This window comes from Armigeres subalbatus, chromosome 1 (assembly GCF_024139115.2).
Source record: "Armigeres subalbatus isolate Guangzhou_Male chromosome 1, GZ_Asu_2, whole genome shotgun sequence".
Lineage (NCBI taxonomy): Eukaryota > Metazoa > Arthropoda > Insecta > Diptera > Culicidae > Armigeres > Armigeres subalbatus.
The window spans coordinates 149,586,197-149,609,355 of NC_085139.1; the positions used below are offsets into that span (position 1 = coordinate 149,586,197).

Below are 23,159 nucleotides of genomic sequence, written 5' to 3' on the forward strand. Positions count from 1 at the left end.
GAATATAGTTATATAGGCCTTAAGACCGTTATTGATCTACTCTCAAAATTTGGGATAGATCGCCTACCAATAAAAATAGCCTAACAATCCATTATTTTATAAACAATAAGCGATATTTGTGTAACAGATAAAATTAAATTGACGTAAATGAACACCCAACCAGCTAACGATTGATTTTGTGTAAGAACCAAAATCTGTATACATATTCGAAATTTTTGTGTAATCCAAGTCATCGCTGACGATTGCTTTGGGATTTAACTTATGACCACTTATTCCTAACAAATACAATGGGTATATTCTTGGACTGACCCTGCACAAGTAAGAGGCCTACTTTAATGTTATCAATTGAGATAAGTAGAAAATTGTAGACAGTCACCGAACGTGAATTTGTCTCAATGGAATGAGATTATCTCAACTCTGGGTCGCGAGATAGTAATGCACTTTGTCAGTTTTCGATGAACAAAAACACAAACTACTTATTTGTTTTGTGCAAGCACAAGCTACTGCGGATGTTTGAAAAAAGTTTGTTGCTCCAACGCTTATTATTTATATACAGAAAGGGTGATCCATGGAAAATGATTTGAATACAAGTCGGTACGAAACACATAACAGATTATCCTTACTTTCATAGGGCGACGTGCGTTGAATATATTAAAGTCTTATACCTACGTCCGAGTAATCAATTATTCAATGTTGCCATCAATGGCTCGTGTAGCATTTTGGATTTTGATTGCACCGATTCAAAACAGACAACAGGAAGAAAGAATAAACTTCAACGGCCATTTATGTCGCCATCGCTTGTATGGCGCGAATAAGAATATTATTATTGCGTTTTCTTCCACACTTCTCACCGAGTAAGTCAAGCACATCGACATCCACGACAGGAACGACGCCAACTCCGATAGCAATGGGTACCGTCAACAAGACTGAAGCTGACGAATAAAAAGAAATCTATCATTGGAAATGTTGGTGAAAATTGAACGTTTCTATTTTGCTTCCGATCGCTGCAACGTGAGGAAGCATACCGTCCTTAGTTGATACTTTTATTGTTCTCTCGCTTAATCTCGGCCACGATCACGGGATATCGTCAGGCTAGATCCAATAGTTTAGTCGCGCCTTTTGCTACGTGTGGTCGCTGAACACGAGTGCACGATGGAAAGTGATCTTCACGATCTCACAGGTGATTGGGTTAGGAAGCTAATAATAGGAAATAGTGCCTTACGATCGAGGAATCATCAGTGTTTACACGTTCATAATGTGCATTGGAATAATGGAGTTTTTTTTTTAGTGAAATGATGGACCGGATGTGGTGATTAGTGAAGCATTCAAACGAAGAAATGATAGCGGACAACTTTATGTTATCGCTTAATTCGTGTTCTGCTATAACATTAGTTTGATTCGATTTGAAACAAGAGGACATCAGACTTTTAAGTAGCACAGAAGTAATATCACTTGAATATTAGAGTATAATTGCTATATGTGTATCATTTGCATTATTAGTTGTGAGCAATTCGCAAAATAATAGTGGGTTGTACTGATGTACAGTAGCATCAATATTTGAAATGTAAATAATCAGTATCTATTAGATGGAAGTGAGGCAATCTATCGAGATCTGGGCACGTATCTGCGAATGCTGAAGACATTGGAAGAATGGTTAGACACTTATTTAAGTAAGATGCATCTCTACGACGTCTCAAAGATGCCGCGGTAGGTTTTCGAAATTGTATACTGGGTTCGTTTTCCTATGCGGATTTTGAATTTCACGTGATTTTTTCAAGCGGGTTTTTTTTTTAAAGATCGAAAAACAAGAAAAAATAAAAAATTGACGATTTTTAATGAAGTCGTTTTACGGGGTTTTTAGGATTTACGTGGTACGTATCCCGACGAACGTATACTGACTTCAGTGTACATAATGAGAGCTGTAACGGTAGGAAACATTTCGATCGACCGTGAAACATACAAAGATAGGGGAACTGTACCGGTTTTGGCCATGTTCCTAATTTGGCCAATTTTGCGAATAACTCCAAAAATAAACCAATTCACAAGGGTTTTATTAGTTCCAGCAAGAGATATATCCCTCACCCTTCAACGCTGCTTTCAACTGATCGATTATTTTGGAAAAATTTGTATTTTTCAGGGTTGGCCAAATTAGGCACTAAGTTGGCCAAAACCGGTGCACTTCCCCTAGTAAAAAAAACTGAGATTCAAAGTTGGAAAAGGACAAGCCTGACATCCTGTTACGAAGACGGTCACGTTTCAGATTCTTAATAGTAAACTTTTCATTTGCTTGAGGCAGTAAGTTTGCTTGAGTAAATAAGGTGAAATTGTTTTATTTTAAATTATGTTTCAGTACTTACTTCTAATCTTCTTCTTCTTTAATTCCAACTGGTAGTTGGCCTGTTTTTCAACTTAGTGTTTTATTAGCATTTCCACAAATATTAATTGAAAACCTGCCAGGCATGATATCTATCTTGTGTGGCAAGTAGGTACAATGAATACACTAGGCGGTGATCCACTATAATGATCTCACCTCGGCTATGGATAGACCAAACAATACTCAGGCAGTAGTAATCCATCCACCAGCCAGGGGGTTAAGGTATCTTACGGGGGTACCCCAGTCTGGTTCCTCACAGCCCAAGTAGTAGTTCCCTCGCCTCATAGTAGTAGTTACCTCGATTATTTTTCGTAATTTTCCATTGTTTAGATTTCGAAAAGTTTGATGCCGATGAATAATATAAACTTTAATGACTTCAATGCATATTTAAATGTGGTTTAAAGGTAATTTGCAAAAACTCTACACACTATTAAAAAAATATTGAAAATTTGGGTTGTAGAGGTTTAATCTTTACGAAAAATGTTTCATATTGCGATTCTACTTTAATACGAATAAATGCTTGGCGATTGTGGATACATAACGGAACGTGTAGTTTTCGGCTGTTGCAATCTTGTAACGCAGAAAAAAAAAACAAGTTTACTTCTGCATCCGACCGCCGGATGCAGAAGTAAACATGTTTTGCTGCGTTACAAGACTGCAACAGCCGAAAACTACACGTTCCGCTTATTTATTACTCATGAACATTGGCGCATGGGCACTACTTCAATTTCTGTTCAAAAAACTTTGAAACTTAGTCGGCAACCAGCAGTAACTCAGAACACATAAAAACTCTACGGCGATCTCAGTCTCAGCTAGCTACTATGTGAGCCGCGACACAAGCAAACTAACAACCGGGAACTTACACTTTGCTTGTGTACTTGCTAAGTTTAACCTATAGTTCTATTGTTGGGAGCTGTACACATCGCTGCTCTTTGATGATGAATGGGAGTGGATGGCCAACAGCTATTCCTATTGAGCTGTGCGGCTAAAAATCTCGCCGGATCATCGAGGCGTGCGGATTTACGGACAGTCGGCGTTTGAGGCGATTAAGGCCAACGACCTAAGAATGTGTACGATAGTGAACAGCGTTAAATTACTTATCATTGTTCGATTCAGCGTGCTCAGCACACGGGCGCCGCGCAACGAACTATTACTAATTCCAGGCAGTGGATCTGGCCCACTCCGATAACTGATTCCAAGTGATCCTGATCTATTCAGCTCTCAACTTAGTCATTGAGCCATTCAGATATTGCCTCTATCACGATCGAGTACGACTCGGATAGTCCCCGGAGGCAGATCTATTCAACTCCGACGAGAAGTTACCCGACAGCGGCAACTCTCCCAAAACCCACCATGGCACCACGCACTGCGGCTAGCTAACGATAGTTGCGGCGAAGTTAGTTGGCACTTACACACCCATCTGCATTAGCGGCATCCATTATCCGCGACAATGCACTCCGATATTCATGGTCTGCCTTTCATAATGGTTGCCTGCTTCTGTTTTGTGGACTTATCTCGTTGTCGGATGTTGGCTAGCCTGCTCGTCACTCTTGCGACAGCATTCCACTAGTTTGCGTTCCGGCACATTATTCCGACGATGGATGGTAGTGTCCATTCCGCATGGCTCGCCGACCTCGCAGTCATATCTGCTTCGAATTTTAGACATGTGAAATGGATATGCGCAGCGTCTGAACATCTTGGCAAGGCGGGGAAGCCGCAAGTCCAAACCTGTGCAGCTACCACCTGTCGCATCCGTGTCCTGTTAAGAACTGGGTCAACCCAAAGTTCAGCTCTTGGTTCAGCTCTTTATGAAGTCTGTTAATCTGTACTTAATCGAGTTGTCCCAGTCCCACTGCCATTTGACTTCCGATGCTGTCTTAATATTCATCCGGACATTATTGGTGCCTCTGAAAGCGTAGCACCCCTCGCTTTCCTTGGTCACTTGGTTGGTTGGATGGACATCAAGTCCGCGAGTACGCATGCAGCCTCTTAGGATATGGTGCGATATGCACTGATGGCTCTAAGACACGTTACCCTATGTTTTAGTTTTATTTTTTATTTTAATTTTATTTTTTTTATTTTATTTTATTTTTATTTACTACTGTCTACAATTTCTTTTTCATGATACGCCGCGCCACTTGCATTCGAAGGCGACCTCGCTTGTGCCAACTACCGAGCTATTGGCGTCCAGTGTTTCAATAATTGCGGATCCGGGAATCCTTGGTATATGGCTCTGCGAACTTATTTATCTCTTTTATTTTAAAACTTCTCACTATGTAGGAAGGGGTCATGGCCATCTCCTGCCTCCTCTGGCTACGCCCTTGGTTATTTATGAAAAAAAATGTGAATCTGCCAAAAAATAATAATGTGTACAAAATTCTATCTTCAGAAAATTAAATTTGTAAGTCAATTACAATTTCTAACGCAAAGTGTTTGGGAAATTTTCATATTGAACTCTTCATTAAGCATAGCAGTCACTCTGATAAAAACTGTTTGTTTTAAAGACATATATTTCGTATTCCATACTGCTCGATAAAAGAACCATGTAAAAATATTCCATGTCGAACCATTGACATTGCTACCACTTCCATTTTCGCTTGGCTTGGTAGGGGAAGGGCAGTCAATATGCGCCCCTTAAGCAAATCTTTTAATTTGATGGCAATTTCATCAGAAACAATGTAGGTTCGGAGTGCTTATCAATAATCTAACATATCAGTCATTATATGATCCAAGAAAAACCAACAATATTACAAGAAAATGATTTTATTCCAAAATGGTGTATTTCCATTTAAAATTAACGATGCTGGGCAATATGCGCCACCAAAAATGATATTCACAATATTCCAATATTTTTAACTGAAATAGTCACACTCTTTTGCATAGTATTAGTGTCAGTCTTACACTTTAAGGTAGACAAGGATGTCATCGATCATTTAGTAATCTGCGTTCGATCATTTTGTAGTTTGTCAATAACTCATTCCAGAGGCTAAATTTCAAAATATATTGTATGGTGGACTTCTAGTGCAAAGGTTTATTTATAACTCTGCCTAGCAGTTAGTTGTCTAATTTTCACTAATAATGGAGCTACAGTGCTAGTAGCAGTAGCTTATACTAAATGAGTGAAATTTTGTTATCATTTAGTATGAGTTACTGCAACTAGCGCCTTAACTCCTTGAATAGTGGGATTCGAACATCGACCTGTTAGACAGAGTTGTAGAAAACCTTCGCACTAGAAGTCCACCATACAACACATTTTGAAATTAGGCCTCTGTAATGAGATATTGACAAACTACTAAATGATCGAACGCAGTTGACTAAATGATCGATAACATCCTTGAAGGTAGTCAATGGTAGGTCAATTGGGGCCCTCCTTAGCCGTGCGGTAAAACGCGCGGCTACAAAGCAAGACCATGCTGAGGGTGGCTGGGTTCGATTCCCGGTGCCGGTCTAGGCAATTTTCGGTTTGGAAATTGTCTCGATTTCCCTGGGCATAAAAGTATCATCGTGTTAGCCTCATGATATACGAATGCAAAAATGGTAACTTGGCTAAGAAACCTCGCGGTTAATAACTGTGGAAGTGCTTAATGAACACTAAGCTGCGAGGCGGCTCTGTCCCAGTGGGGGATGTAATGCCAATAAGAAGAAGGTAGTCAATGCCTTAGACTGATTGTAATAAGGAGAAAATGTTTTTTGTAACTAAAAAAAAACATTTTATTTAAAAAAATTAAAATACAGAGTTTTTTACTAAGTTTTTTCATGTAACGTCTTGCAAACGTTAGTTGGCTTCAGCCACTCACGATTTTGAGGCAAAACTTGAGTTGATAATCAAGAAAACGTGGAGGCACATTTTACCCAACCGGCGCATTTCTCATACTAATCTCCCCTACTCTTCGTTCGAGATTGTTGGTTTCTTACGAATTCCATCATTTAAAGCGTCGACAGATAACGCAACGATCTTTTTGTTGAAAGATTGCTTAAACACAGCTGTTCATGGATTCAAGCCGTGGATAACTACTCGACATCATAATCAGCGAATTCTGGTTGAGTGACTAAACCGGTACATCAACGCAGCAATACGGACGTATTGTTAGACGAACAAGCGTGTATTTGATACCGAGATTACCAACATCGAGCATGTCTTGTACATTCCGCCCGTCATAAGATTTACTCCATACTTCGTTTCTCGAATAACAAGCTACAAGACTATAAGGATAGAAGACCACCAGAAGATGCATTACAAGTATGAGTTTGAATCCGAAGAGCGAAGCCAAGCTCAGAATCGAATAAGTGCTTATAAATCCGATGCATAGCTCTAAAGTTTACGTAAGCATGCACTTCTAGAAGAATTCAATGTGGGTCAGAATGTATACCAACTCAACTTCAAGAAATATTACTACAGAATATACTATACAACGCTAAGCTAGCGCCTATGTACTCGCCCTGGCATTTAGCAGACAAACTCGATTCAAGCTCTTAGGGTCCCCATACACGCTTCGACATGTTGTACAACTTTTACTTCGCCCCCAGGAAATTTGGTTCGGTCGGACTAATTTCGGAACCTTTGTGGGCAAGTTGTACTGTCCAACAGTCGTACCTCTTGCCCATAGACGGTCCGACTTGACTTCGACTGAACCAAATTTCCTGGGGGCGGAGTCAAAGTTGTACAACATGTCGGAGCGTGTATGGAGCGAACTCGAAGACGATGATGAAGGGAAAAAAAACATGGGAGTTTGATCAGCTGGGCACCGAATACCTTAGGTTTCATTGTTCGCGGACGATTATTACATCATTCTGTTCCTGTTATAATAACAGTGTTATTTGATAAACTGCCATGGAAATTTACATTAACTTACCCTCTACACTACACAGCGAAGTACTTATCTTTACTGGTGGCTACTCTTACCAAGCCTATATTATTTATTTCGTGATTCGTGATCAGTCGGTCACATCTTCTTCAACAACTTCACGGGAAATTCTTCGTTTCCTTTTCTTCATACTTACATTGCCTATTTCATACGCGGTCTCTTTATTATTCACATCAGCTTTCTCGCCAATTGGTGATCCAAATAATCGTATTCTTCGGCTCCACACTTTGATTTTACCAAAGATCCCCGCCACGATGTTTCGTCATTTCGACGTTAAACTTTTTGTCAGAATGGGGTGATTCGCTTTACTCCTAAAACCGGAGTATGGCTTGTTTTACGCACGCGGATCTCGGGACCTCGCTTCCTTTCGTATCACTCGCGTAAAGTTCGTTCTCAGTGTACTTATCAAATTGTTCTCTTTCATTCAGGGATTGTATATTGACAATTATTGTCAAGGGAAATTTTGAATTATCAGTGGAGCGTTTTTAGTACCTATCACATTTTTTTGATTTTTGTAAAATCCGCCTTTGTTTTATTTCACAAAATTTTAAAAAGAAATTATGGTTTTCCTCTTGAAATCAGCATGTTTTTAAAACTATTTTTCCTAATAACAATTGTTAAAAAAATCTTCAAAAATTTACTCATATTCGATATTCCCTTAACTCACCCAGCCAACTTTATATACCTGACATCAGTATTTTTCTAAGCATCACGAAAATAGTAGGTATTACATTGATTTATGTCTTATTTATGTTATTTCGATTAAGATGTGGTTTATTGTGGTTCCCCTAAATACAACTATGGCCACTAGTACGCTCTATGGACGTGAAAACCACTATGAAGATTTTTTTTTGATTCGTCACGCTTCAGCATAAAAAAAGATCATCCCTTATGTTGGTTTTTCCTGTTTGCATAAATACAAATGAGATAAGATCATGCGACCACATGTTGGTTTGCATTTGTGCAGAAAAGGACAACGTTGAAATGGGAAAGACACACTGAGTTGAAGTACCTACAGACACGAAGTCGCTTGCACTATTATCAGCACAATTCTTTACCACGGTACCATTTTATCTCATTTTACACATCAATTAGCACCATAACCACAACAGATAATTAATTTAAATGATTTTCCTTTCTCATGCTATCCTCCAGGTGAAAGCCTCATGAGTACAGTTGACGATATCCTGTTTGTCACTTCGCGGCACAATGAGCAGGCAATGATGTGGGTGAATCATTTGAAGACGTGCTTCGATAAAATAACAAAACAGCGTGGCCGGTTACCGTTCAAGTAAGTATAGTTTTTGAATTTTACGGTGGTAAAAATGATGGCTTTTTTAAGTTTCATTCTAAAATTGTAATGGTTTTTATGACTTTCGGCTATATATTTTGGACTTTGCCCCAGTTTACAATTTGAGCTAGAGGTTAAATTATTAATATATTTTTTGGTTATTGAAAAACTCTCTTTGGTTATGGAAATTTGGCATTATTTAGACATTTTTTTTTCATTGCTTCTATCCTGATTTTTGTTATGCGGTTTGATCCGAATGTTGCAAGCTAGTAGTCAATTAATAGCCAAACTACGATTGCCGAATTTTATGACGATTGGGTATGCGACATGTGCTAATGAAAATTCTCCCATATCGTTTACTCGCAGCTTCCTGCACGTTAAAATCGACGAAGATCAAATAACCCACCAATTAGCTCACCGGTGCCAGTTCACGAAGCTGCAGATTGTGATTGTGTGCCCGACGCTACTCTCGTTGTCGTCCCAATTTTTACAATCCAATTTGAAGCTACTGCTGAAGCCGGAGCGAGTATTGGGCATGCTGTTGGACGTCGCCGAAGGACGCGTGTGGGAAATCCACAAGACCACATTCCCGGCCTACAATAAATGGCGCACGTGTGTCGTGGGCGACCACGAACAATCCTTCGTTAGTGAATTACTCGGTATCGCGACGGACATTCTCGGACGTGCTCTGCGGCAGCAACCGCTGCTCAGCTCCGACGTAGCCAATGTAGTTGCATCGCCAAAAGCAGCAACGGCAGCCTCCCATTCAACAACTGGACATCAGGAGGCATTCACTTTGTTTCCCCGAAAGGTGAAAGTGGGGCAAAGTAAAATTATCGCCATACTCAATGAACCGATGGTCAAGGACGATTGGATCAAGATAAAAATTGAAAAGGCTAATGAGATAATCGAAATAACTAACATCAAGAGGAGGAATCCGTACACTATTCAGTTTAATATCCCAGGTAAGTTAGTATTTTGCCTTTCTTGTGCGCTAAGTCTCTACCAGTAAGTAAACATTCGCTAAAAACAACTTTTTATAGAAAGCACGGATCAATACTTTCATTTGGTCGCCTGGGACAGAAAAAGGACGATCACGACCTTTACAGTTCTGCTCAGAAGTATTTTCGGTCATTTACTTAGTATTACAAAACGAAGTAGAACGATCGAAAAGGTAATTTTATCACGTACTAGCAGACCCGACGAACTTCGTTTCGCCTAAAATTGTTTTATTCTCTGATTAGTTCTCGAGTTATGCAGAAATTTCAGTTTCATTTGCATGGGAGCCCCCATTTCCAAAGTGGGGAGGTGTCTCGAATCATCTTAAGAACCTTCTCCTGCCCCAAAATCCTCTGCATACAAATTTTCACGCCGATCGGTTCATTAGTTTCCAAGTCTATAAGGTTCAGACAGACATAAATTCATTTTTATGTATATAGAAGATTTACAAAGTAAAATTACTCTATTTTTGTGATTCAATATTGAATACTACGATTGCAATTAAACTTTACGAAAAATCCTCCGAAACCAATCTACTGTAATAATGAGCCATTCAACTGCCATCTTGATCACGGTGAACTCAGATAGTCGCCGGTGCCGGATCTATCCTACAACAAGAAGTACCCGACGGTAGAAGCTTCAACGTAACCAACCGTGTTATTGTCGGTGTCGTATGCTCTCTTTTCTTTTTTTATTTTTCACTGCAGCGATAACATTATCTGCGTTATCGCGCTGCCCACCTCGTTCAACGTTGCACATTTCTGGGGTCGAACATCACTAACTTTAACCCTACTTTGTTCTGTCCTAAATCGTGAACAGTCGAACATCATATGTTTCGGCGTCTGCTCGAAATTTTGGCAGGTCGGGCAAAGTGGGGACTCTGCGTATCCGAATCTGTGCAGATACTTCCATAAACATCCATGGCCGCCCGACAGGATTTGTGTCAGGTATAAGTCTAGTTGTCGCGGTTTCTGTCCACCAAAAACGACAGGTTCAAAATTCCTTCCTTTTGAACTACTATCCCAAGCCAGCTGCCACTTCCTTATCGAATCGGTTTTTACAATATTACGAGCACTAGTCATTCTACGTAGTCTATAGCACTCAAAGTCTTCCTCCAATAGCCAGCCTATGGCTAAAAGTCTCTTTAATAAAGTGTTTCGTAGACCAACGTCCGATTCTCGAAGTAACTCCTTAGGATTCTGCAAAGATATCCCGGGACCCTCATCCTACATAAGGAACTAGCTATTGCTTTCCATAGCAGGTTTTAGGTTTTTTTGTTGCTTTTTGCTGTTTCTTGTTAGTGACACGGACTTCTTTTGTACTGGTGGTAGGCTGGTTATACGGTATGAAAGGCCTGACTGTGTCGTGATGCGATCGATTATTTTTGAACTTCGCTGGAGACTTCTGGGTGGTATCGTTGGGTCTCTAATCCTTGCCATAGAATATTGTGTGGCGGACATACCGTGGCTGTATATTTTTCGGCATGGTTGCATTGCAAGCTTTGGTCAATACTGCAGCCAGCTCGTTTAAATTCAGATTACGTAGATTATCCCCAAACTGCGTTGCTTTCTCTAACGCATCTTTGAAAAAGGATTCTGTCTTCCACTTCCGTTTCTTGGTTCAGTACTCACGTGATTCCATCGAACGTCTGTCCCCTTCTTCCGACAGAATATCGTACAGTCTTCGCAAACTCTCAATTTTATGTTCCTCTCTAACGCAAAATAACAACAAATATGGACACTCTGTTTTCCCTTCGATACGTGCTCGTCGAACCTTCATCAACTACATCTACATTGAGCCTGGCAAGTGTTTCCATTAGAATACATTCTCTGGGGTTAGTGCAATGGCGGACGACCCAGACATTGAAGCCACCAGCGATGTTGACTGCGAAACCTCCACTTCTGGTTCCACGGGTTCGTCATACTTACATGTTGGGTAGCCGGCTTACCTCCTTCGATTTTTTGACAGTGGAACCTTCGCCGACTCCAACACTGCCTTGGGGACCTTGTTTCCCGTCCTACTCCCGTACCAGTGGGTAGATGATTTGGGACCGTTTTTCCCTTCTTTCCAGGGAGCAGTCCAGTGGCTGGGAGTTTCCGTTCAATAACACCAGTAACGCTCGCGGGTTAATTATACAAAACACGACATTTATTAAAACCAACACTAATCAATTTAACATTTATTAAAGAACTACATTAACTTAACTACGGACAAATTTTAACCGGGTGGTATATTCCCGTCGGCGATCGGAGCGTGCTGACTCTCATCTGCTACAACGGTCATCCTCTAGCCTATGGTCAGCCATGTGTAGAGACTCTCCTACGAACGTTCGGGTGGTCATCAGGGAAAAGAACAGTTTGCTCTTCCCTTCTATCTGCTGCTCTCGATATCAGCCAGCCATCGGTTTGTGTTGCTGCCTTGTGATCCATGCAGATGGAAGATTTACCGCGAAACGATGGCGAAATCCAGACAACAGAACTGCAATTGCCTTTGCCCATCAGCTTGACTGGTCAGCTGTAGTAGCGACGGTGATTTTGATCCAGGGCTGTTCAGTCTCGCACATCCTCACCCACCCAGAATATTGCCAAATTTCTGAAAATAAATAGAAAACCTCTTCGACGGGATGGGAATTGGAAAGGTATAGGAGTAGGTGATTACAGCAATGGTTCATCTTCTTCTTCGCGGCTAATTGGTAATGGAAGCAAACAAATGTTTTCAACCGGACGTTTTAGTTCCCCCGAAGAAGTTTTCAGTGTCACGACTCTCACGATATTATCTTCGCCGGGATGTAATGCGATGATTCTTGCCAACTTCCATCTCATCGGAGGTAAATTATCGTCCTTCACAACTACAAGCTTGCCTACATCAACTGGAACTGCTGGTTTCCACCTCTTCGCTTTTCCTCGCAGTTGACTCAAATATTCTCTACGCCATCTCATCCAGAATAGTTGTAGCTTTTGCTGCATCAAATTATAATAGTTCAGCCGATTCGCTGGGATGGACGTGAGCTCAGGACTGGGGAGAGCATGCAACGATGATCCAACTAAGAAGTGAGCCGGAGTCAAAGGTTCCAAATCGTTTGGATCATCGGACATCGGTGTCAAAGGGCGGGAGTTTAGACATGCCTCGACCTGTGTCAAAAGCGTGGAAAAATCTTCGGCTGAGACCGGTGTTTCGCCAATCACCTTAATGAGATGGTTCTTGGTCGACCGGACTGCAGCCTCCCAAAGTCCACCGAAATGTGGCGCGCTGGGCGGATTAAAATGCCATTGGATGCCATCTTTAGCCAATTCACTCGTAACCTTTTCACGATGGGTATGATCCCTCAGCAATCTGTAGATTTCTCCTAGCTTGTTCCGTGCACCGACAAAGTTCGTACCATTGTCCGAATAGATATCCGAACACCTGCCTCTCCTTGAAATGAACCGTTGTAAGGCCTGTAAGAATCGGTCCGTGGAGAGATCAGAAACCAGCTCCAGGTGAACGGCCTTGGTGCAGAAGCACACGAAGACCGAAACATAGGCCTTCATGGCTGCTCGTCTAGGTGCTGGTCGAATGTAGACTGGGCCAAAGTAGTCTACTCCAGTTTTCAAAAAGGGACGCGAAACAGAGACGCGAGGTGACGGTAATTCTCCCATAAACTGCTGCATGGTAGTTGGTTTCGTGCGGAAACATTTTATACATTGATGAACTACCTCTCTTGCTACATTTCTTCCACCAAGTGGCCAGAATCGCAATCTGACTGTTCCTAACAGTAGTTGTGGGCCCGCATGCAATAGGCGTTCGTGAAAATGGCGCAGAATCAACCGAGTCAACTGGTGCCGTGCCGGTAGAGCAACAGGATGTTTGGTATATTCTGATTCTTCCGAATTTTGCAGTCGCCCTCCAACTCTGATGAGTCCATCCTTGCAAATGAACGGATGAAACCATCTTAGCGGTGATTTTCTTGACACAAACTCTCCTCGCAACAATACCCTTCTTTCTTCGGCGAAAACTTCCAGCTGTACGTTACGGAGTATTACATTCTCGGCATTCTGCAGCTCAATAGTAGTTAGGAACCCGGTAGCAGATCGATCTGCTGCGGGAACTCGTAAAAGCTTCATGAGACGAAGCCAGTAAGCTGTACGACGTACTAAATCTGAATACGATCCAAATTTTCCTATATACATTTCGTTGAAGTCTGCCGTTGGTGAAACAGCACATGCCACAACTGTGCGGCGCCTCTCTTCTTCTCCTGCTTTCCTATCTGACTCGATGCCTCCAGGCCACAATTCGGGTGCCTCCTTCAGCCAACTTGGACCTTCCCACCAAAGTGCATTGTGAACGATGTCTTCGGGCAGCACTCCACGTGATATCAGGTCTGCTGGGTTGTCCGTACCAGGAACGTGTCGCCAATTCCAACCCTCCGTAAGCGTTTGGATTTTTGCCACTCTGTTGGCAACGAACGTGGTCCATGTTGTTGGTGGTGATTCTATCCAACGCAACACGCAAGTTGAATCCGTCCAGAAAAAGGTTTGGACCGTCAATCTAGTTGATTCTTTCACTTTTTCGTATAGCTGCGACAACAGAACGGCACCACAGAGCTCTAAGCGAGGAATAGATTGGCATCGTAGTGGAGCCACTTTAGATCGAGATGACAATAGCCGTACCATAGTCGTTCCACTTGAATCTTGACTACGTAAATAAACGCAGCCGCCATACGCCTTGCATGAAGCATCCGAGAAACAGTGTAACTCCACCAAAACTGCTCTGGGCAAGATTACACACCGATCGACACGAATTTCATTCAAGAAAGGGAGTCCTGCATGAAACTGTTTCCAATTCTCACCCACCATTGAAGGTACGGGCTGATCCCAATCTAACCGATTACCTTCTCCGTCTACCAACGTCCAGAGCTGCTGCATGAAAATCTTGGCTGATGAAGTCGTGGCCCCAATCAAGCCAAGTGGATCGAATAATGTTGCGATCTGTGAGAGTATTTGACGTTTCGTCAAGGGAACTCCTGGTTCGATCGGTGGGACAGCAAACTGGAAACGAAGAGTATCGGTATGGGGTATCCAAGTTAGTCCTAAAGGGTTGACGGATTGCTCAGGATCCAGATTGATCCCCTTGGGATCTCGTATTGCTAGGTTTTCCTCGGGTACACCATCAAGAACTTCTGGGACATTACAAGCCCACTTCCGGAGCTTAAACCCACCGCATTGCATCATCTCCGTCAGTTGATTCCTAGTACTAACGGCTAGTTCCACTTCATCTGTACCGGTGATGACGTCGTCCATGTAAACATCCTCTCGAATTGCTCTTGCTGCGAGCGGGAAACGATCGGCTTCGTCAGCAGCCAACTGTTGAAGGGTTCGGGTGGCTAGATAGGGTGCGGGTTTTGTTCCGTACGTAACGGTGTTGAGTTCGTACACTGCAACTTCCTCCTCCGGGGCAAACCGGAATAGTATGGATTGGAGTGGCCGATCCGTTGGCCAAGCGAGGATCTGCCGAAACATCTTCTCCACGTCCGACACGAGGAGCACCTGCTTTGTTCGGCTGCGTAGAATTATTGACCTCAAATCATCCTGTACAACTGGCCCTACCAGAAGTACATCATTTAAGGACACCCCAGAAGACGTTTTGCATGAAGCATCGAAGACCACCCTGACCTTGGTGGTACTACTGGCCTCCTTGACCACCGGATGATGCGGTAGAAAACATCTTTTAACCTTGTCCTCTGTAGCTTCCTCAACCTTGCGCATGTGTCCCAATTTCAGGTAGTCGTCCATGAAGGAAATGTATTGCTCCCGCAAATGAACGTCCCTTGCCAGTCTTCTTTCTGTACCAAGAAGACGTCGGAATGCGATATCCTTAGACTCGCCCAGGGTTGGAAGAACGTCCTCGTTTTTAGGTAGTGGAACAATGTAACGACCCTCTGGACTTCTCTGAACTCCCCGCTGGAAAATTTCTTCACACTTCTTCTCCTCTAGCGAACAGGTATCCGAAAATTCCACCTCCTCGCAGGACCAGAATCGCGCCATCAACTTTTCCAGATCCTTGGATGTTGAGAAGTGGCAGTTGATTTGGAGGGGTTCGCTAGGAACTGAGCACCCACCACAAACTACCCAGCCAAACACTGAGTCCGTAAGGCTTGGTAAGTTCTTACCGATTGTGGTCCTTCATCCTGACTCTAAGAACTTGAAGAAGGCCTCGATACCGAACACGATGTCGACTTCCTTGGACTGGAAGAATGCTGGATCCGCAAGCTCAATCCCTTTTGGTAGAACCCACCGCTTCGTATTGATTGAGGTTGTAGGTAGGTTTGCGGTTACCTTGGGGAATACCAGGAACCTCATGTCTCGCGAAAAGTCCGAGACTCGCGAGCGAATGACTGCTTGAACCATGTTTTTGACCAGGACTGAAACGTCGATTTTCTTTCTGTTCACCTTCATCCTTTGTACCAAGCGTTCCGAAACGAAGTTGCTCTCTGAGCCCGAATCAAGAAGAGCACGAGCATGGTACTTCACGCCAACGTCATCCTCAACAACGACCACCGCTGTTGCCAGCAAAACCTGCGACGTAACTTGATTTGCCGCACCGCTCACCGAAACGTCTGTTGCTGCCATATTCACCACTTGAATAGAAGTGGAACCTGATGAAACCTGAGAATCCTTGGAGTTTGAAGGATGGCTACTCCCGGCAGCCTCTGCGCCTGATGCAGTATTGCCCTTCTCCGATTTAAAACAAACCAGGGTGTGGTGACGTTTTCTACAGATCCGGCAGCGAAATTTGGATAAGCAATCTCTTGCCTGATGCCCCGGCCGGAAACAATTCCGGCAAAGCCCATGGGATTTCAACATAGCATCCTTGTCCGCCACAGAAAGTTTTTGGAATGCGGAACATTGAAATAGATGGTGGCTATCCTTGCAAGCCACACATCTTCCTGATGATGCTTCAACCGAGTTATAACTGGCCTTGGTTGTTGAAACTCTTGATTTGGTCGTTGTTTGTTGTGGATGGGTAACCTTGGAATCCGCCTGCCTAGGCGGAAGGGATTCCAAAACTTGGATTCGCTGGCGCAGGAATTCGATGAGGTCTGCCAGCGAGTCCTTTTCCTTGGAGGCTGAGCATTCCTCCCATGCTCGACGAGTAGACGGGTCCAATCGCATTGTGAGGAAATTCACCAACAAAAGATCCTTGTAATCGACAGGTTCCACAACTTGATCTAGTGTTTGGACGATTCGCTCAAAACCCTCTACCAGAGAACGCAGATCAACAACAGATTCTCTGCCCAAAGTCGGTAGCATGAAGAATGATTGCACCTGCTTCTTCTTCAATAGCTTGTTGTTGTTGTATCTTTTCATCAGCGTTTCCCAAGCTATCTGGTAATTTGCCTTGGTAATCTTCAGGGGATCGATTAGGCTTTTCGGCTCACCCTGAAGGCACCCCTTCAAATAATGAAGCTTCTCCACTTCCGGCAAATCGGTTCTCCAGTGGATGAGCGACGTGAACAAGTCTCTGAAGCTCAACCATTCATCGATGTCACCACTGAACGTTTGGAGATGAATTTGAGGTAACCTGACATGATCAATAACACCTGCCGCTGGTTGTTCCAGAAGTGACTGTTCCAATGCCGGAGGGGCATGAAGGGCTTTGCTTTTGTCCAACAAAAACGTTTTAGCTTCGTAATAACGATCACTCATCTGCTTGCGCAACTTCCCATATTGATTCTCTTCGTCTTCAAACTCTTCATGAGATCGTAGCTCGACCAAGTTCTCGCTAAATCTCTCCCACAAATCGTCAATCGTGCTAATCGAACGTCTACCTGTGTTGCAGTGGTTGCATCAGAGAACTTCTGAATGAAGCCACAGATGTCGTCAAACGAGGATTGCAATTCTTCCAGCTGAACCTTCAGCTGCTTCAGAGACGATAATGCTTTCCGAGTGATGGGCATGATGATGTGACGTCGAACAATCGGTAAAGAGAACGGTGGTGTAGTATTCCACGAGTATCCTTGCTTCGGCGAACATATACTGCTCGCTTTAACTAACCTGGAAGAACAGGTAGCTGTTCTTGTCTAATTCCGAAGCGAACCAATGAAGTCGGTGACGTCACATCAATCTTTCCTCAATAAGATGCACTCAGATTCGGGTTGCAATTAATGAAGAGGAGAAAACAGGGTGTAGTATTCAAAAAGGTATGCCTCGGCAAGGCATATACTGTGGCAGCCTACCTGGAGGTACCATCAGCAGTACCGATGCAACTATGCCGAAACAAATCCAAACCACGTCAATGAAATTGCTCGAAGTGCGCGCAGGTTGTAGGGCGAAGAGAAATAACCAGTATGTAGTAATCGTATTGCCTTGCTTCGGTAGGACATATACCGTGCAACTAACCTGGAGGACTAACAGCTGCACCAATCAATAAATCAACCAGTCGAGAATGCAATTTGGGATTGCAGCAGACCAATGCAGGGATTGCGTTGTACAAGAAGAGGTTATACAGGTAATTCCATTAAAATTGTGTATTTCTGTAATGCCTAGCTCGGCAGTGACATATACGTAAAATATTCACTCACCGGGAAGGGAGTAAAGGGCCGCCTCCTCTTCTATCACGCGTACAATCGTCCTTCAATGGAATGTGGGTCCACAATGGTTTGCTAAATGAGCCTCCAGATTTATTAGACCGTCCGTCAGAATGCTGGCCTCAATCCTCCACAGAAGCTCCGTTCCATGCAACAAACATAGGGCATGCGTCGAAATGTTGGCGTTAGTATAATATAAGCCTAGGCTTCGGCTGGACATACACCGAACTTGTAAAAATTACCTGGACAAGCAGATATTTCTGCTGATTCGGTGCTCCAGCGATGATAAAGTTGATTTTATCCGATCAACATTCTCAGCATGCACGAAATCCTCATCGACCATGCAATGATCCCGAATGGCTTCGTTTTATCCACTCTCCCCAGAGACGATGGCGCTAATTATCCTGAATAGTCCTCAATATGATGATTGCACTATTATGCACCGGTTGCGATGGCGATCTTGAAGGTGTTGTAAAGCCTCCGCGATGGCGATACACCAATTGTGTCTTCCTCCGATGGCGATTTGGAATGGCGATAATAAATTCCTCCTCACAATGGTGATCACTTGATGTTGGTTTCCTCTTACTGGTCCCCAGATATCCGGTTCGGTGGACCAAATGTTGGGTAGCCGGCTTACCTCCTTTGATTTTTTGACAGTGGAACCTTCGCCGACTCCAACACTGCCTTGGGGACCTTGTTTCCCGTCCTACTCCCGTACCAGTGGGTAGATGATTTGGGACCGTTTTTCCCTTCTTTCCAGGGAGCAGTCCAGTGGCTGGGAGTTTCCGTTCAATAACACCAGTAACACTCGCGGGTTAATTATACAAAACACGACATTTATTAAAACCAACACTAATCAATTTATTTTTTTTAATAAATGAAAGAACTACATTAACTTAACTACGGACAAATTTTAACCGGGTGATATATTCCCGTCGGCGATCGGAGCGTACTGACTCTCATCTGCTACAACGGTCATCCTCTAGCCTATGGTCAGCCATGTGTAGAGACTCTCCTACGAACGTTCGGGTGGTCATCAGGGAAAAGAATAGTTTGCTCTTCCCTTCTATCTGCTGCTCTCGATATCAGCCAGCCATCGGTTTGTGTTGCTGCCTTGTGATCCATGCAGATGGAAGATTTACCGCGAAACGATGGCGAAATCCAGACAACAGAACTGCAATTGCCTTTGCCCATCAGCTTGACTGGTCAGCTGTAGTAGCGACGGTTATTTTGATCCAGGGTTGTTCAGTCTCGCACACCCACGTTGTTTTTTTTTTAATTTTATTCATACTTAAAGGTTCTCTACCATTTTCTATTCCTATTTTCTATTTTCAGAGTCATGTATGGAAATTTCCATGATGATTGGGATACGGGTGGAGAAGAACAGCATCGATTTGGGCTGCCGCCCTCTCAAATGCGAAAGTCGCTTGCGTGAGCTCGAGCAGATACTGAAGTCACAGGACGCTCCGATGGACTTCTTATGCCAATCGATCGGCATCGCCATATCGGATCGAGACAAGCTGGACACATACCTGCTGCACTCGTTTCAGCGCAATATTCCTCCCAACTTTCACCTGCTGAACTCAGTTGATGCGGGCGAGGGCCTTAAAACCCATCGCGAAACAAGTAAATTGCTTTTTAATTATGCTCTACTCTGCTAGTTTTGTCATCGCTTTATTTTTCACTAGATCCGGAAGAGTACCCAACTCTGCTACATTTCGCGGCTTATTGGGGTCTTGAAAAGCTCTGCTTACAGTTAATGGACTGTCCGGGAGGAGATGTTGCTTGCGAGATGAGAAACATTTCTGGACGTACACCTGCGGATTTGGCAGAAATAGGAAGCCATTTCAAATTGGCAAACAGTTTCAAGAATTTCTCGGTAAGTTTGCATTTATAACTTATTTATTTGAGCTCAAATGGGTTTGAACTCAAACGATAACTCCTCGTAGTTTTTTAGACGATTGTTTTATATAAAAAGAAGAGCAGTTACTCACTTGGAGAGCAGTTGTTCAGCCTTCTCTTGAGATTTTAGTGAGAAATTAGAAAGTTGCTAAGCATTTGTCGTCCTACAGTTACATAAAAAAAATAATGAAGTTAACATATTTTCGCTCTTTCTTTTTCACAGCAAATGCACGAGTTCACCACAATGTACCATTATTTTAAGGGTATTAGTGAGGCATCACCAAATAAAATAGTTATTGAACCTAAATCATCATCAACCAAATCTGCAAATAACACAAAAGAATCATTGCCAATTGTCAAATCAGCACCGCATGCTGGTAGTGCCCCTCGCCATCCTCACCACCAGAGCGAAGGTTACATGGAAATGAACGGCAGCGGCAGTGACATTGAATCTAGTCAGTGCGAAGGCTTCAATTCGGTATCGAATTTGAATTATTTAAATGTGGAAGCGTTAACTGGAGGTGGACATGATGAAGTTGACTTCGTGCCCATCGATTCACAAAAGCAGTTGGAGAAAGACAAGGAGATTTTGAACAATCTGAATAGTAGCCACGACGTCAGTACAGGAAGAGAGCATGAGATATTGTTCAATGAGCTTAGAATAACCGAACCGGAATACTTCGAGTCCAGTGATATCAACAAAAGCGACACATTCAGCCAAGAATGTTCTAACTTGTTGGAAAATTGTAACGTGTATTGCAATAACGAGTTTGATTATTTAATACAACCATCTAACTTACCAGTGAGAAACGCTGAGTCTGAAAGTGATTACTCAGTTCAGCCATCGAATATTCCCATTCACGAATACAGTAATTTTGATTTTGGCAATGAATATCAAAATAATCCTAGTAATAAGCAAATTAACGTAAATCAAGAGGCTGGTAGAGAGATTTCACATCTACGTTTGAGTTTTAAGAAAAAAGATCAAGATAGTGACTGCAAACCAAAGAGTTCTACCTTGAAGAGGCAAGAAAGCAACTCATCAAAAAAATCTGTAGATGACGAACTGCTGGAAATAATAACAGACTTCAAAAACAATGTGTTCACCATTCAGGAAGTTGAACAGCTAGTGGACTCTTGGAAGTCACGTAATGACGTCCAGAAGAGTTTCAAGGATAAAGCTGAGCAGTTACAAAGAATGCGAGAGGAATACGAGCGGATTCAGCAACAAATGAAAGAAAAACTAAAAAGACCAACCCCCTTCGAGAGGATGAAGAAAATGTTCACAAAAAGTAAGCACACCCCATCAAAGAAAGTGAATGCCATTGCCACAACTCCGTCGGACGTTTGTGACGACATCAAATTTTCAATGCTGTCACCAACGTCGAACTCACACCGACCAGTCAGCTCAACCAGCCTGCAAAGCATATCGAGCGGATCATCTGGCCGCATGAGTACGCTAAGCGGTGCTAGTGTCGGGGATAGCGGCACACATTCCGACTCGGATGAACGCAAATTTGGGTTTGTGAACAAAGACAACAATAGAAGCAGTTTGATGGACAATTACATGATCCCTCCAGCCCCAAGGCCAGTGATCACACCAGCGGGAACACCAACTCCTGTGGAGGAGAAGGATCGACCTTGTTTCAGTTCTGCAATTGCAAACGAGCATTATTGTATATTCCCTTCGAACATACCGGTATTTCAGGAGCCTTACAATGACTACGTCAATACTCCGTGTTCACTGCCGTTGAATCGCATTGATGAAACCAAAGAATCGGAGAATCAAGTGCAACCCATCAAGATTCAACGACACGAAATTATTTACTCACAATTGGAAAATGTGAGACCCACACTGAGTTCGTTTAGGACCTCTCTAGATGACAGCCAAACTTCGAGTATTGATGAAAAATAGTTAAGGTAACATAGACATTATTTAAATAACGAATGCATACATTTATATATGCTGAAACTGTGACTAAATGATTGTAAACGTAAACGAGACCGTGCATGTATATACCCTTTAGACACATAAGTACGCTCGATACTCATAAATTTTTTAGAGGCAACTTGAATATTATTCCTAATTACGCGCAGCTGGTAAAATATATACAGATTATTTATTCCGCAAAGCGAAATGGTTTATAAAACTGGTTTTGTCCGAAAATTCTAAACGAGTCGAATGACTGTATTGTAGCGTGGACTGATCGCGCGACAAAAATCAAGCAACATGTTTTGAAGCGCGACACCAGACGTAGCGTCCTGTCTGGTTGCGCCCTGTTGCGTCAAGTGAATTATCGCGCAGCGATTATAAAACCAATTGAAGGGGTTAGAAGCAGAGAGGTGTAAACCATCTCACCATTCGATGTTCTGAGCAAAGATACTAATGAAATGATGGGATATTGATTTCAATTATCTTACCGCACAGTAAGCATACCGTGACCTGCCCTAATTCCGCGCATGGCCTAATACCGTGATTTTCATCAAAAATCAGAACCTGGGTATCATGGACATCGTATTATTTGGTGAAATGTTCGAACATATTTTTTTTTATGAAAACCATGGTATTAGGCAATACGCGGAATTAGGGCAGGTCACGGTATGCTTACTGTGCGGTAAGATAACTGAAATCAATATCCCATCATTTCATTAGTATCTTTGCTCAGAACATCGAATGGTGAGATGGTTTACACCTCTCTGCTTCTAACCGATAATTCACTTGGCGCAACCAGACAGGACGCTACGTCTGGTGTCGCGCTTCAAAACGGTAGTACAATATCCGCCATGTATAAAAAAAATCACGGCACTTGTTTATAGTCACGTTACAATATCTCCCCCCTTTAGTTAGCCTTCTTGCAATAAATTAATTACAAATCTAAAATTAGTTCTAGTTTTTATAATTCAATATCAGTTCAATAAACGTATTCATCACATTTTTTTCTTTTCCGTCCGTGTAGATCGCCTTAGAATAGGGGGATGTTGTGAAACTGTTGAAACGAATTAGGTTGTAGTTCACGCAACGTAGGAAGTGGTGGCCTAGGGCTGGGTGTGAATCCCCTGAATTCATCTTCGCTCTCATCCATGTGAAAAAAATATCCTTTTTGCGCTTCATTTCTTGCTCGACTGATTATCCTGTTGTGGTAGCTGGAGCGGCACATTATG

The 23,159-nt window shown here is 42.7% G+C and overlaps 1 protein-coding gene across 3 annotated transcripts in view; it reads left to right on the forward strand.

Moving 5' to 3' along the window:
* Nucleotides 1–22,129, forward strand: part of LOC134205246 (uncharacterized) — a 58,489-nt gene extending 36,360 nt beyond the window's left edge. The window contains exons 1-6 of one of the 3 annotated variants that reach the window (XM_062680328.1): nucleotides 1,025–1,180; nucleotides 8,395–8,530; nucleotides 8,897–9,495; nucleotides 19,431–19,721; nucleotides 19,784–19,974; nucleotides 20,221–22,129. In XM_062680328.1, coding sequence (XP_062536312.1) covers nucleotides 1,153–1,180; nucleotides 8,395–8,530; nucleotides 8,897–9,495; nucleotides 19,431–19,721; nucleotides 19,784–19,974; nucleotides 20,221–21,912 — 2,937 coding nt within the window. In that variant the 5' untranslated portion in view covers nucleotides 1,025–1,152 and the 3' untranslated portion in view covers nucleotides 21,913–22,129. Of the gene's footprint in view, nucleotides 1–1,024; nucleotides 1,181–1,299; nucleotides 1,443–8,394; nucleotides 8,531–8,896; nucleotides 9,496–19,430; nucleotides 19,722–19,783; nucleotides 19,975–20,220 lie in introns of those variants that run through there. The other 2 variants (XM_062680329.1, XM_062680327.1) reach the window with 2 other exon arrangements.
* The last annotated feature ends 1,030 nt before the right edge of the window (nucleotides 22,130–23,159 follow it).